Source organism: Nymphaea colorata, unplaced genomic scaffold (assembly GCF_008831285.2).
Source record: "Nymphaea colorata isolate Beijing-Zhang1983 unplaced genomic scaffold, ASM883128v2 scaffold0057, whole genome shotgun sequence".
Taxonomy (NCBI): Eukaryota; Viridiplantae; Streptophyta; class Magnoliopsida; order Nymphaeales; family Nymphaeaceae; genus Nymphaea; species Nymphaea colorata.
Window position 1 is genome coordinate 1,103 of NW_022204563.1, and position 11,793 is coordinate 12,895.

An 11,793-nucleotide genomic window follows, 5' to 3' on the forward strand; every position below is an offset into this window, starting at 1 on the left:
TCCATGCTGGGTCAGGATTTATCATATGTATTTTGACTATATATTTATGCAAGTATGATCGATCGATGTTTATCTATAATAATTGGCATAAAAAGTATGAGTAAAGAGTAAAAAAAGAAATTTTAGGAAGGAGTCTTGGTGGGAGACAAATCTATCTGTATTGCTTACTACGAAATTGGCAACTAGGTAGGAAAGGGAGGGTACTCCAAATGCTACGAGGTAAGAAAATACCACGGACTCACCGATTAGTTTCTGGGATAAGAAGCCATCATGAAGGTATTAACCACTGGCAACGCCGAGAACAATTATGTCTAATCCATCGTAAGCAGCCATTTATCAAGTTCGATAACGAAGTGAAAGTCCTACGCATTTTAAATGGTGAATATTCCAGCAGATTTGTCACATATCTCACCCATTGGAAGACCAGCTTCTCTAAAGAGTATTGTATCTTGCTTGAAAAATGTTCGTATGGATCTTTAGATGAGTTCTGCAAATACCTGGAGACCCGAGGAGAAACATTCACACAATTGGAAATCCTCTTCTTCCTTAGAGAAGTCCTCAAAGCAGTTCGCATAATGCACAGCCTCAAGATGATCCACCGCGAGTAACCTATGTCTTACTAAGTATAAAGCCTCAAAACATCCTGATTGGGCAAAACTTCGAAGTAAAGCTGATTGACTTCGCCCTGACCAAGATAGGAGAGGATGGAAACGATCCTATAGACTATTCTAATGAGGGGACGCCGCTCTATATGAGTCCTTAGATGCTTAGAAAGGAAAAAGGAGGGTATAGTTATGAGGTGGACATGTGGGCGATTGGCATCATGCTGTAGATCTTTATTAATGAAGTTACAAGATGATCTATATGGCCTATCCCTTCAAAGGCGACAATAAGAAAGATCTTTAGTACGAGATATGCCATACCGAAATATCTTTCAAAAGGAATTTTTAATGCAAATAATTGATAGAAATAGTAAAGCAATTACTTAATAGGGATGCAACAAAGAGACCAAACGCATAGTCTCTTCTCAAACATCCCATCTTTGCCAAACTAGAAAAATAGACAGACATGCACGTATGGATATAGGAGAAGCATAAGGAGTATTTTAATGCCAAGCTATCCAAAAAGTCAACTTGGAAGAACTAAATCATAAGAGAAAAGCTAAAGTCAACTAAAGAATAACCTAAAGATATAGCTTAGTATGTTTAGAAGAAAGCATTTAAGCTTGAAAAGGTGAGAATAATCCGCATATTGCACATAAAAAAATACGGATTTTTCTTCCTCCTTTCCAACATTTCTCTTCTTGCCTACTTCAACAACTTCAAAACCTTAAAATTCTCTCCATCCCTCCTCGAATCAGCCTCATCCAACGAGTAAGTGATCCTCTGTTATATCTACCAGACACATTTCATGGAATAGATGAAGAGAATGAAAGAATACGATGCGGATGTGATGTTCAATGAGCCACGATGCAGCATCAAGAAAGCTTCACTCATCAAAAATAACCTTTTTGTTAGGCTCACCAACAATGTCTTGCAAGTATACTTTGGAAAATAAACTAAATAAGATGAGAATTTACAGTTTCCCTTGCAGGTTCACTACAATACCCACCTTCAGAAGTAAAAGCAAATCGACATCTACTAATCATAGAAAGAATGTATTTACCCTAGTTACAACGAAGCCACAAAATCAATCCACAAAAAATACGTAGAATACGTTAAGGAAGTCTTGGAGATAATGCTCGACAACTCCTGCATCTCCTTCGAGAAGCTCCACCTCACCAGGACCAAATGACCCACCTGATATGCATAAATTGTTGAGTCAATAAATGGATCATTCTGAGAATTTCTCCTCATCGACTGAGTACCTCCTGACGTTGATCTTGCACTCGTAGAGGTTTTGGAGGTCGGCGTTGGAGAGGGACTCGATCCTGTCGAGCTGCTCCAACTTAGTCTTGAGCTGGGCCTCGTCGAGGGCGAGCCTGCCGAGGAGGTTGTTCTTGTAGTTGAGGATGTTCCTGAGGTTGGCGGTGGTGTTGCGCGAGTGGCCTGAGGGGAACATGACGAAGCCGGATTCGTACTTCTTGCCGTCCTTGAGGGTGACTCTGATCGAGGTGGGGATGCCCTCGGGATACTTATCGTCGAACTCCTTACCACCGTGGGTGAAGGTGCACTTAGCCATGAGGGCGCGAGTCTGCTTGTTGAAGAGAGCGTGGTGACCGTAGTCTCTTGGCTCCAACATAAGAGTCTTCCAGACGGAATCAAGGTTTTCCAGGCTGGAAAGCTTATCGTGGCCTTCGAAGGCCTTGCGCAGGATAGTGCTGACGATGTAGACCATGGAGTGATCTGCAGACTGACGAGTAGAGGGCTGTTTCTTGGCTGGATCTCCGATGATTCCGAAGGCAGGCTCATAGGCAACGATGTTGATGTTTTCGATGTCTTCGATCTTGTGGTTCTGGGTGAACTTAGTATCGAAGATGATCTTCTGCAGTCCCTCCAGGGCGCCTGCTGACTGGTGCTCGTAGAGACCGAGCTTGAAGTGCATGCCCATCACGGCGAAGTCCTCTCCGCTGTTGGCGACGGTGATGTCGAAGGGGGAATCGCCCTGCGTCTTCTCGAAGTAGCGGAAGATGGATTCGGGATTGCGGAAGATGTCCTTGGGTCCGATGAAGCCCCTCATGGCGCGCTTGATGCACATGATGGCGGCCTCGGTGGAGATGGCGGCGGAAGCACCCTTGGAGTCGCTGAGCTGCTTGCCGGCTCTGATGGCTCTCCAGGGAATGTAGTGAGCCACGAACATACCGATTGCGTGCTCGATGTGCTCGGCGGAAGCACCCACCAAAGCACCATAGGTGCAGATGGAGGCGATGGCTCCATGGACGACGTGATCGATCTTATAGGTCTTAAGGGAGAAGACTTCGCAGAGCCTGCCTCTGATTTCGTCCTGGAGGGTCATGGCCTTGAGTGCCTTGGCGCCGTTGATGCTCTTGTTGACGTGGGCAGCAGCGATCACCACCGGGTAGAAGTCGTTGTGGCCGAACTCGCCAGCCTGCCTCTTGGCGTCCTTGGCAGAATAGCCGAAGACTGTTCCGTTGGAGTCCCACTCACGCACCGCTGAACTGTTGGCGACGATGGCCTTCTCGATTGGCACGATCTCGCTGCTACCGAAGACCTTAGCGTGCTCCAGCTTGGTGTTCTTGCTGAGGCTGAGTTCCAAAGCCTAATCCCTAAGCACGTGTGGCGCATTGGTCTTGAGAGCGAGTGCAGAGAGTCCGCAGATGACAGAGTCAGTGTGGAACATCTTGGTCCTTTCGAGGACGGTGGCGGCAGGCTACCCAGATGCGAGGAATGCGATGGCGTATTTGGCCAGTCCTTGGGCCTGGTTGGTATCCTTCTTGAGGACGGAGATGGGGGAAGTGGAGAAGCAACTGCGTAGGATTCGCTGCATAAATAAAATATATTGTTGATGGTAGGACAAAGGATAATATAAAGGCGTGCCAAATCAACACGAGCATTTATCCCTCTAGGATTCACGCAAGAGGTGATCCTTGTCTCGCTTGAGAATGGACCCCCATTAGGATTATTGGATACGGTTTCCACTGCGTCTGCGTTGGATGGAATTGCAGATCAAGTTGCGGGATAGCTATTAGAAGACGAGGTTGATGTTTAGGTTTGCCTTCGCTGAGGTCTAAAACTTGAATAGGAAGTGCCGTGACTATACCAACTATTTTATCTAAGATTTCAAGATACGCTCTGGTGGCGGGTTTTGGGAGATTTAGCCTTATTCTCTTGGCTCAGAAGGGGGAAGATCGGCAACTAGGTCCTTTTTGGTCCCCACCAGCACACGCACCGCATCCCTCGCCTCCGCCTCACCCTCGAAGTAATCGATCCAGTTCTGAACATCTTCAAAACTCTTCCTGCTGAGTTCCCTATAGCGCATACCTATCCATCGCGTACATGAAGAGCACAGCATCTGTGCCCTTGAAGTATGCCTTGGTGAAGGACCTGTACCGTTCCTGTCCAGCAGTGTCGAAGATGTTGAGCTTCACTGAAAAGTCGTCGATCTTGTATGTCTTCGCCACCAAGTCTACGTTCAACGTCGGCTTGCTGCACAACGGAAATTAATTCTGCATGAATTGGTGGAGGAAGCAGGTCTTGCCGACGCCTTTGTGGGAAGAGGGGTACTTGAATCGCCCAGCAGGATGACTTTGAAGCTGAGAGGATTGAGGGTGATTTCTGGGCTGGCGTTGCTCATATACAATACAACTAAGAATATGAGGTGATTAGGCGTATGCTGCTGATAGAATGTTTATAAATAGCAAATCAAATGACCCTGGTGATCCAACCGAAACGATCCTCAGTCCTTCCCTCCTGGATGTCCAGCAATTGCTGCCGAATCTTGTGGGAAATGGCGCCGATGTTGAGCTTAGGGTCTACGGGGATGGGGTAGTTGGTGCCCTTGTAGTTGATGTTGTTGACTCCGCTCACGATGACTGCTGTTCCGCTGCCGAAACACTACAAAAGCTCTCCTCGCTGGTGACGCTCAATCACCTCAGATATGTGGATGGGACGCTAGGAGACCTTGTACTCCTTCTGGTCGCGAAGCAGTTACTGTGTTAATGAGGTTCTACTAGGATGGAATCGCGAGTAATGCCTGGCAGGACCAGATCCTCGAGCTCAGGGGTGGCAATTTCGATACCGCCGGACTTGTCCTTGAAGACGAAGAAGATGTTGGAGGACCCAACTTCGACCACCTTGTCGTCGTAGAGCCATAAGACTTGGTGGTGGCCGAGGTTTTCTACCTTTTTGGCTGGCAGGATGGTCGGTCCGTAGTTGCTAAATATTGCGATTATTACCCTCCGATTTTGTAGTGGCCGGTTCCCTTGGGAGCAGAACGAATGGTGTCGGTCTCGCAGTAGAGGGAAATTGGCTTGAATCCTTGGGAGTAGTAAGCTCCCACTGGTCCAGCAGCGATGATGATTTTGGATTTTTCAGGAGAGTGCACTCCCAAGGTCTCGGATACCCCCAGGTGGAAGGGACGGATGTAGAGACTGTACTCGGAGATGGGGGGAATCCACTTTTCGTCCACCTTGACCAGGTTGACGATGAGGTTGATGAGCTCCTGACCGTCGAAGTCGGGAAGCGTCAGTCGGACTGATGACCGCTTGAATCTTAGCGCGTTCTGCTACACCCGGAACAAACGCACCTATCCTTTTTGATTCTTGTAAGCCTTAGTTCCCTCATAGCACTGCACTCCATAGTGAAGGGCGGAGCTGTAAGGATGGATAGGTAGATCCTCAAATGACCTGAGGACAGGATCTGACCATCCGATGTCTCTCTCGAAGTCGATGGTGATCATGTGATCAGTGTGCTGCTGTCCGAATCCCAATTTAGTGGTGGTGAAGTCGGGAACCTCCATCTTGTCCTTCCGGATGACCTTCCGCAACTTGCTGGACTAGATCAGGCCAATGGTACATAGAAAGTGGAGGAAGTAGAAGAGAGGTTGGGATTCTGGGGGTATAGTTGGCTGAGGCGGAAGATTATCCTTTTGAGGGTATGATGTAACATTTGGGAGATATGATAAAAATGTGATTATAATGTAGCAATTGGCCGTGTAGTATAATTTCGGATTAACCTTTAATCCTGTAGGAAAAAATAGGACGAACAATTGGGAGGAGGAATGCAGGAAAAGGCGAGAGAATGGATTAGAGGTGGCCTGGAATGGAGGAGGGATGTGAAACTAGGCGGAAAGGAAGAATATTGAAATACGTATGAATAGGGATATGTGTAGTATGCTTGAGTGATTTCACTAGTAAGAATGCATGCACAATCACTGCCCTTGTCTTTCCTGGATGGCTGCCCTGAGCGTTTCTACTCTTTCCCGCTCTTCCCTGCACACTGCCTCCATTTTTTCCTTCATTTTCTCTTCAGTCTGTCTGGCTTCGACCACCATCAGTCTGGTCATCATTTCGAGGTGAGAGAGAGCCTGTTGCCTGGTGATTTTGCTGGCGATCCTCTGGTACCTGAGGAGGACAGCTTCGACCGCCTGCTCGACCTGCTGCAGGCCCATCGCGCTCCACTACTACTCCAACCGGCAGCACTGGGAGGAGAACTGACTCGTCAAGTCCATCTTGAACATATTTTTATATTCGCTACTCCACCGCACTCACTATTACCATTATCCCCATACTCTACTAGCAAAAAGGCGTAATAATCAATACAAGATTACTTACTAAACGATGCATAGGGACTTTGAACCTGAAGCCCCTCCAATAATATTTATTACCACCTAATAAAATTAACTATGAAATAGCTACGATAGACCATCCTCGCAGACACAGAACTGGTGGCCAGCCGACGCAGGTTCGGCCTCTTCAGCCAACCGCCGCCCCTCGGACTCGGAGACGACTCGCAGTATCGTCCCAAACAGCGTATCTGGCGAGTAAAATAGCCAACAAGGGCGAAGACGGCAAGCCCAGGACCTCCCCCGGCAACCTGCTGGCAGGAGTGAACCGGTCGGGAGTGGGAAAGAAGTCCTACATTCAGGTCCCCGAAAGCATCTACCAAAAGGACCCCTACAAGGACCAACTCAGCGTAGAATTGCAATACCATAATAAAATGCACACCAAGTCTCCCATGCACGAGCAGGACTTCGTTCCAGCTAATGGCTTCAAGACCATGTACAGAATCCACCATTTAGAACCAATTCGCCGTTCCCGCATATGGAGGAAAAGGAACACACGCAAAAGAAGGCAAGGAAGGACGAGAACGGCAGGGTGAAGACGGAGCCTGCAAACGTAGTGACGAATCCCACGTCCAAGGTGGAGGACAAGCTGTTCAAGCCGCTGCCCCACATGCGGGACGAGTACAGTCGGCCGCTGGAGGTGGAGAAGCAGGAGAAGGAGCTGTGGCGCAGCAAGATCATCCACGAGAACATGTTCAAGTCGATGAGCCACGGGGAGGGCAGCTTCACCAAGGACAAGGTGCAGTACGGCATCGACGACAAGGCAAAACAACTCATCGCCCAGAAGAAGTCATACGCCTACAACCCTCAGAATAGGATTTCCCATGAAACCAAGTTCAAATTGGCAAGGAGGGGACACGGAGACCCCATCGGAAGATACCCGGAATATGTGAAACCGAGGGAAAGAGCGCACACTTAGTCATCAGCTATGACTCGCACCAAGACAGAGAAGGCGGAGAACTAAAAGGAAAGCTGGAAACCATCTTGCAGCGTATTGACTAGGCCGACTCCTTCTATCAGTTTGATGGCGAGGAACATGCGCCGTTGCGTTTGATTCTCGACTTCTTTTATCAACCAATCACATGAATATATGTCTTTTGTGTGTTGATCAAAGGTGTCCCCTGTTGGCCTCTTCCTCCTCAGCGACGGCCTGCCTGGCAGCGACGAGGGTGACGGCGATGAGCGCGAGGCAGATGTAGGCGTTGTTGGAAGTGCGGGTGTACTCGGGTTCGAAGTTGTTCTGGTAGGCCAGTTTGGGGAAGTAGATGCGGGAGATGTTGAGGGCGTAGGACTCGTAGGGAACGGTGGGGAAGTTGGTTCCGAACCGCCTGTAGAAGTTGTAGAAAGCGGTAGCGATTGCGTCGTATCTTCGGATTACGCCGATCATCAATTATCAATTATTATTAATAGTAGGTTAACATCCGCAAACTCAGCCATACAGCACAGACATATGTGATCCATCAACCACACGCAAAGAGTGATAGGGAGTTGCGGTATAGGGTGGAGATAGCTGTATACGCTAATCAAAGTTTGTTCTTGAAGATGGCAAGCCCTCCTTCCCTGAGTTTTCCCTCCCACTCCTCCAAATCCTTGCCATACAGACCCTCCAATCTGGCTGCTCGCTTGGTCACTAGCTATCTCCTTCCGAACTATAGTTCTTTTTCGATCAGTTTGCGCTCCTCGATCAGCCTTCGCGCTCCTTCGTATTTGGTCTTAGTCTAGAACCAGTTGGTGGAGCGAGAGATGCCCTCCAGCTTCTTGGAGTACAGCTAAGCCTCGTGAAACTTTTGGTTGGCTTTGATCCCCTTCTCTATTACGTTCATGGAAGTTATAATTATGTTAACGCAAACACCACCGCATTTTCGACCACCATAATCCCCAATTCAATTCCCGCAAACGAGACTCCTGTTAATGTTGTTGGGTAGTTTGTTCTGGAGTGTTCGGCTGTTTGATGAGTTATAATATTGGTAATAATTTTATGAACCTCTTTCCTCTGATCCACCGCTCCAAAAAGACGCACAACTTCGCCAACCCGCTCAACGGACTCATGTACCACAGCGACATCGATCCCCCTCGCAAGGAAGCCCTCTCAACCGTATCCTGCAGCGAACCATCCCACGCCAAACACCACCGCACCAACCTATCCACCATAAAAACCAAAAGCAACTACAAAATCAAAATTGATCGGCTTGATGATTCCCTGGAAAAAGAAACAATCACAGTCACAGAATCATCCAAAATACTCAAACCGGCAGAACTGTTCGGAGCGGAGGGAGGAACAGCAGGAACAGCCAGGCTGAAATCCTAAAGCTCTCATGTCTTCCACTTTCCAGATGTGGAGATCTTTCCCCTCTACCTCATCACCAGCTACCAGGACATATCCAGATACAAGATAAAGGTGAAGCTGGAGTAATACTTCCGCCTCTATTTCAGCAACGGCTTCAGACACAACAATCCCACCCTCAACCAAATGCTGGAAAAGTATATCCCCCTGCTCAAGAAATACCAGTTGCTGGATAAAGAGGTCGAGAAGAAGAAGTGGCCGAAGGAGTTTTGGGAGATCAGGAAGGGAGATTAACTTATTGCCATGATGCAGAAGTACGATAAACCTACCAGCGAATATTGGATCAAGTATCTACTCATACTCATACAATTATACTGCGTTCCGCATCCGACAGTCCGCAAGTCCTCCCTTGACAATATGCTCCTCCTCATTCGCCAGCACATCAAAAACGTCTTCGAGATCGATAACCCCAAGGGAGAAGTGGTATTCCTGCTCGACAATGGAACCATCGTGGAGGATTTCATAGATATACCCTTTTCGGCCACCCGCCTCTACATCACCTTGAAAAAACAGACGGATAAGGAAACAGCGCAGCCCTACTTTGACCTTCTCTCGATGACCAAGAAATATCGGTAGGAATGCAAGAAGAAAGGATTCGTTGGAAGACTGAGAAGGCATTTCCGCAACTAAATTGCATTCAACAAGTACAACGAGGAAAGCATCAACTACGATCCCGACCATTCCTCCAAGGAAAAGTAACGCAAAATATCGCTCTACAATGCCATGATGATCCTCGAAAGGAAGAAACAAAATCACACCCATACCAAGACTCTTTTCCACTCATCCCCAAGACCCAAATCGCATGAATAAATTTGGAAATAGGAGAATATAGAGAATAGCTCTTACTATGATACGGAGCTTTAGAAATTCGCCTTCCATGTTCACCTCAATAACCACCACCTCCAAATATAGATAAGGAGTTAGTTCTAAAAGTATCACAACTTGAGCATTGCCGAGCTGGGACAGATCTAAGAGGATAAACTGTATGTCTGCACCCTGGAGAAGCATCATCCCGTCATCAACGCAATGACCAAGAGTCCCTTCCATTCAACAAAAGTAAAGCTAATCTTCGAGACCATCTTAAACGAGAAAATCTCAGAGAATCGCTAGCTGTCAAAGACAGTGCTGTAGTGGAAGGATTTCATTGAATTTTCCATCCTCTGCTCCAGGCACTTGAAGAAGTTGATAGAGATGCCCGACTGCATGCAATTAGTGAGGAATTTCGTAGAAAGGTACCTTTAAATAAGTGATGACGACTACTATAGGGATGAGCTGACTGCCAAATTATACAGGATGATCGAAGGAGACAGTGCCACTCTCTCAACGATTGAGGAATTGATATGGAGTTGGTTGGCTCAGAATGGCTTTTTGAGGTTAGGAGCAGTGCAAAGATAACTTCTCTGGACGTACCAATAGCGCAGTAAGACCTTCTATCTGCTGATGGTATCGGCAATCTTTGGAACATACAACACAACTCCCCTGGACTTAGCCTACTAGCTACTCATCTGATCCTTTCTTTTTATTGGAGTATAATTAATTCTTTGATAATCCTATAGCGACTAATTAATAGTCCTATAGTGATAATTGTATCATGAAGAAATAATCGAAGAGATAATAAAGAAAGAAATAATTGAGGGAAGCCATCTACAAGCAGTATCTATCGACAGGTAAATGATAATCCAACATTTAGATGGCCGGTTTCTTAGCGACCAAGATATCGAAATCATGAATGAGATCGGCTTTCCTTAGACAGATATCATCAACTACAGTTAGCTACCACTCACATAGAATGCAATTTCCTCACAGCACCTGCAGTCAAAATCCTCTGCGAAGCATATCCCAAAGCAGGCCAGGTTTAATTATGTACCCCATGCAAAATTCAGCCTAAAACCATATCGGGGATGAAGCTATGCAATACATCGCGAAATTAGCAGAAATGAGACGGCTAAGAATCAGTTATTTGTATGAGATGCAGGAGAAACAAGCTTGACCAAAATGGCGATGAAGCCCTTCATAGGAGTGGAGATGAAGAATTTGATAGAAGTGCAGCTGAGTACCACACCCATAATCAGATCGAAATAGAATTGGGAATAAGGGATGCCAATTAATCTCACAGGCGGGATGGCCATACATAAGTTCAATTTTCCTCACCAATTGCAACATTGATGATGCTGGAGCGTTACACCTGAGCAAAACTGTATGGTACAGCATCACTTAACTCTATCTCGGTATTTTCAAACTAAAATCAGAGGAAAATTTTATCACCCAGCAGGGAGTGAGTCACTTAAAGAAGGCAAATTGGCAATGCTTGAGGACATTCGCAATAAAAAACTAAAAATTCCGATTTTGGTTCAGGATGATAGACTTCTATCCCCACAAATTCAACTAAAATTGCAATTTCTCATTCAGTATCCATTTTTTAACCTAGGACGTCTGAAGCAGCAAAGAATGATGATGTCGATAAGTTCCCGCTTCAACGGATACAATCCCTTTGATTGAATACCTCTGTGTGGATGTATTGATTGTTTTATGGGGTAAAAGTATGATAGAGGCGGTATGAAATGGAAGGCGGGAAGGCGTTGGAAGATTGGTTTATTTTTTATGATATTATAATAGAAGAAAAGATGGCATAGGTGCTCATGGACAACTACAACTTCTCCAAAATCGGAAAATACATCTCCAATAAATTGCACCACATCCACAAGAGCAGGAAAGAACAGCCAAGACCCACCCTCCCGCCCACCTCCTCCGCACCGCAAGAGGCCAGATCCGATCGCAGCGAAAATAAAGAAAATAAGAAACGAAAAGTAGAATGGCTGGAACCCACCGTTGGATCATACCAGGTCAACTATTCGGCCATAGACAAGTATTAAACCCATCATTCAGAAACATCCATAACTACAACTTTCATCGCTCCACTCCCCACTTCTTTGGACAAAAACACCACCTCAACGAAATCACCACCTGCCTGAAGGACTATCCCGACGCTCCGCCTCCGAAGCAGAAGGGCCTGACCGACCTGGGACGCATGACTGGACGCGAGCAGATCAAGGGATCCATCCGGAGGAACATGGAGAATCCTCACTAGAATCGGTTCCACCTCAAAAAATTCCCAGTTTTGACCCCCAGGGCAGGAACGGTGGCCTTCTCCAAGATGAGTCCTCGCAACCACTCCAGCCGCAACTAACTACCCCTTCCCGATTACG

At 46.7% G+C, this 11,793-nt stretch overlaps 1 protein-coding gene across 1 annotated transcript; it reads right to left on the minus strand.

The window, feature by feature from the left end:
- Nucleotides 1–1,833: 1,833 nt before the first annotated feature.
- LOC116268025 (uncharacterized) lies at nucleotides 1,834–3,300 on the minus strand. Its single transcript, XM_031649867.1, is given in 1 exon segment — nucleotides 1,834–3,300. A coding segment is annotated over 1 exon segment (1,467 nt).
- Nucleotides 3,301–11,793: the final 8,493 nt, after the last annotated feature.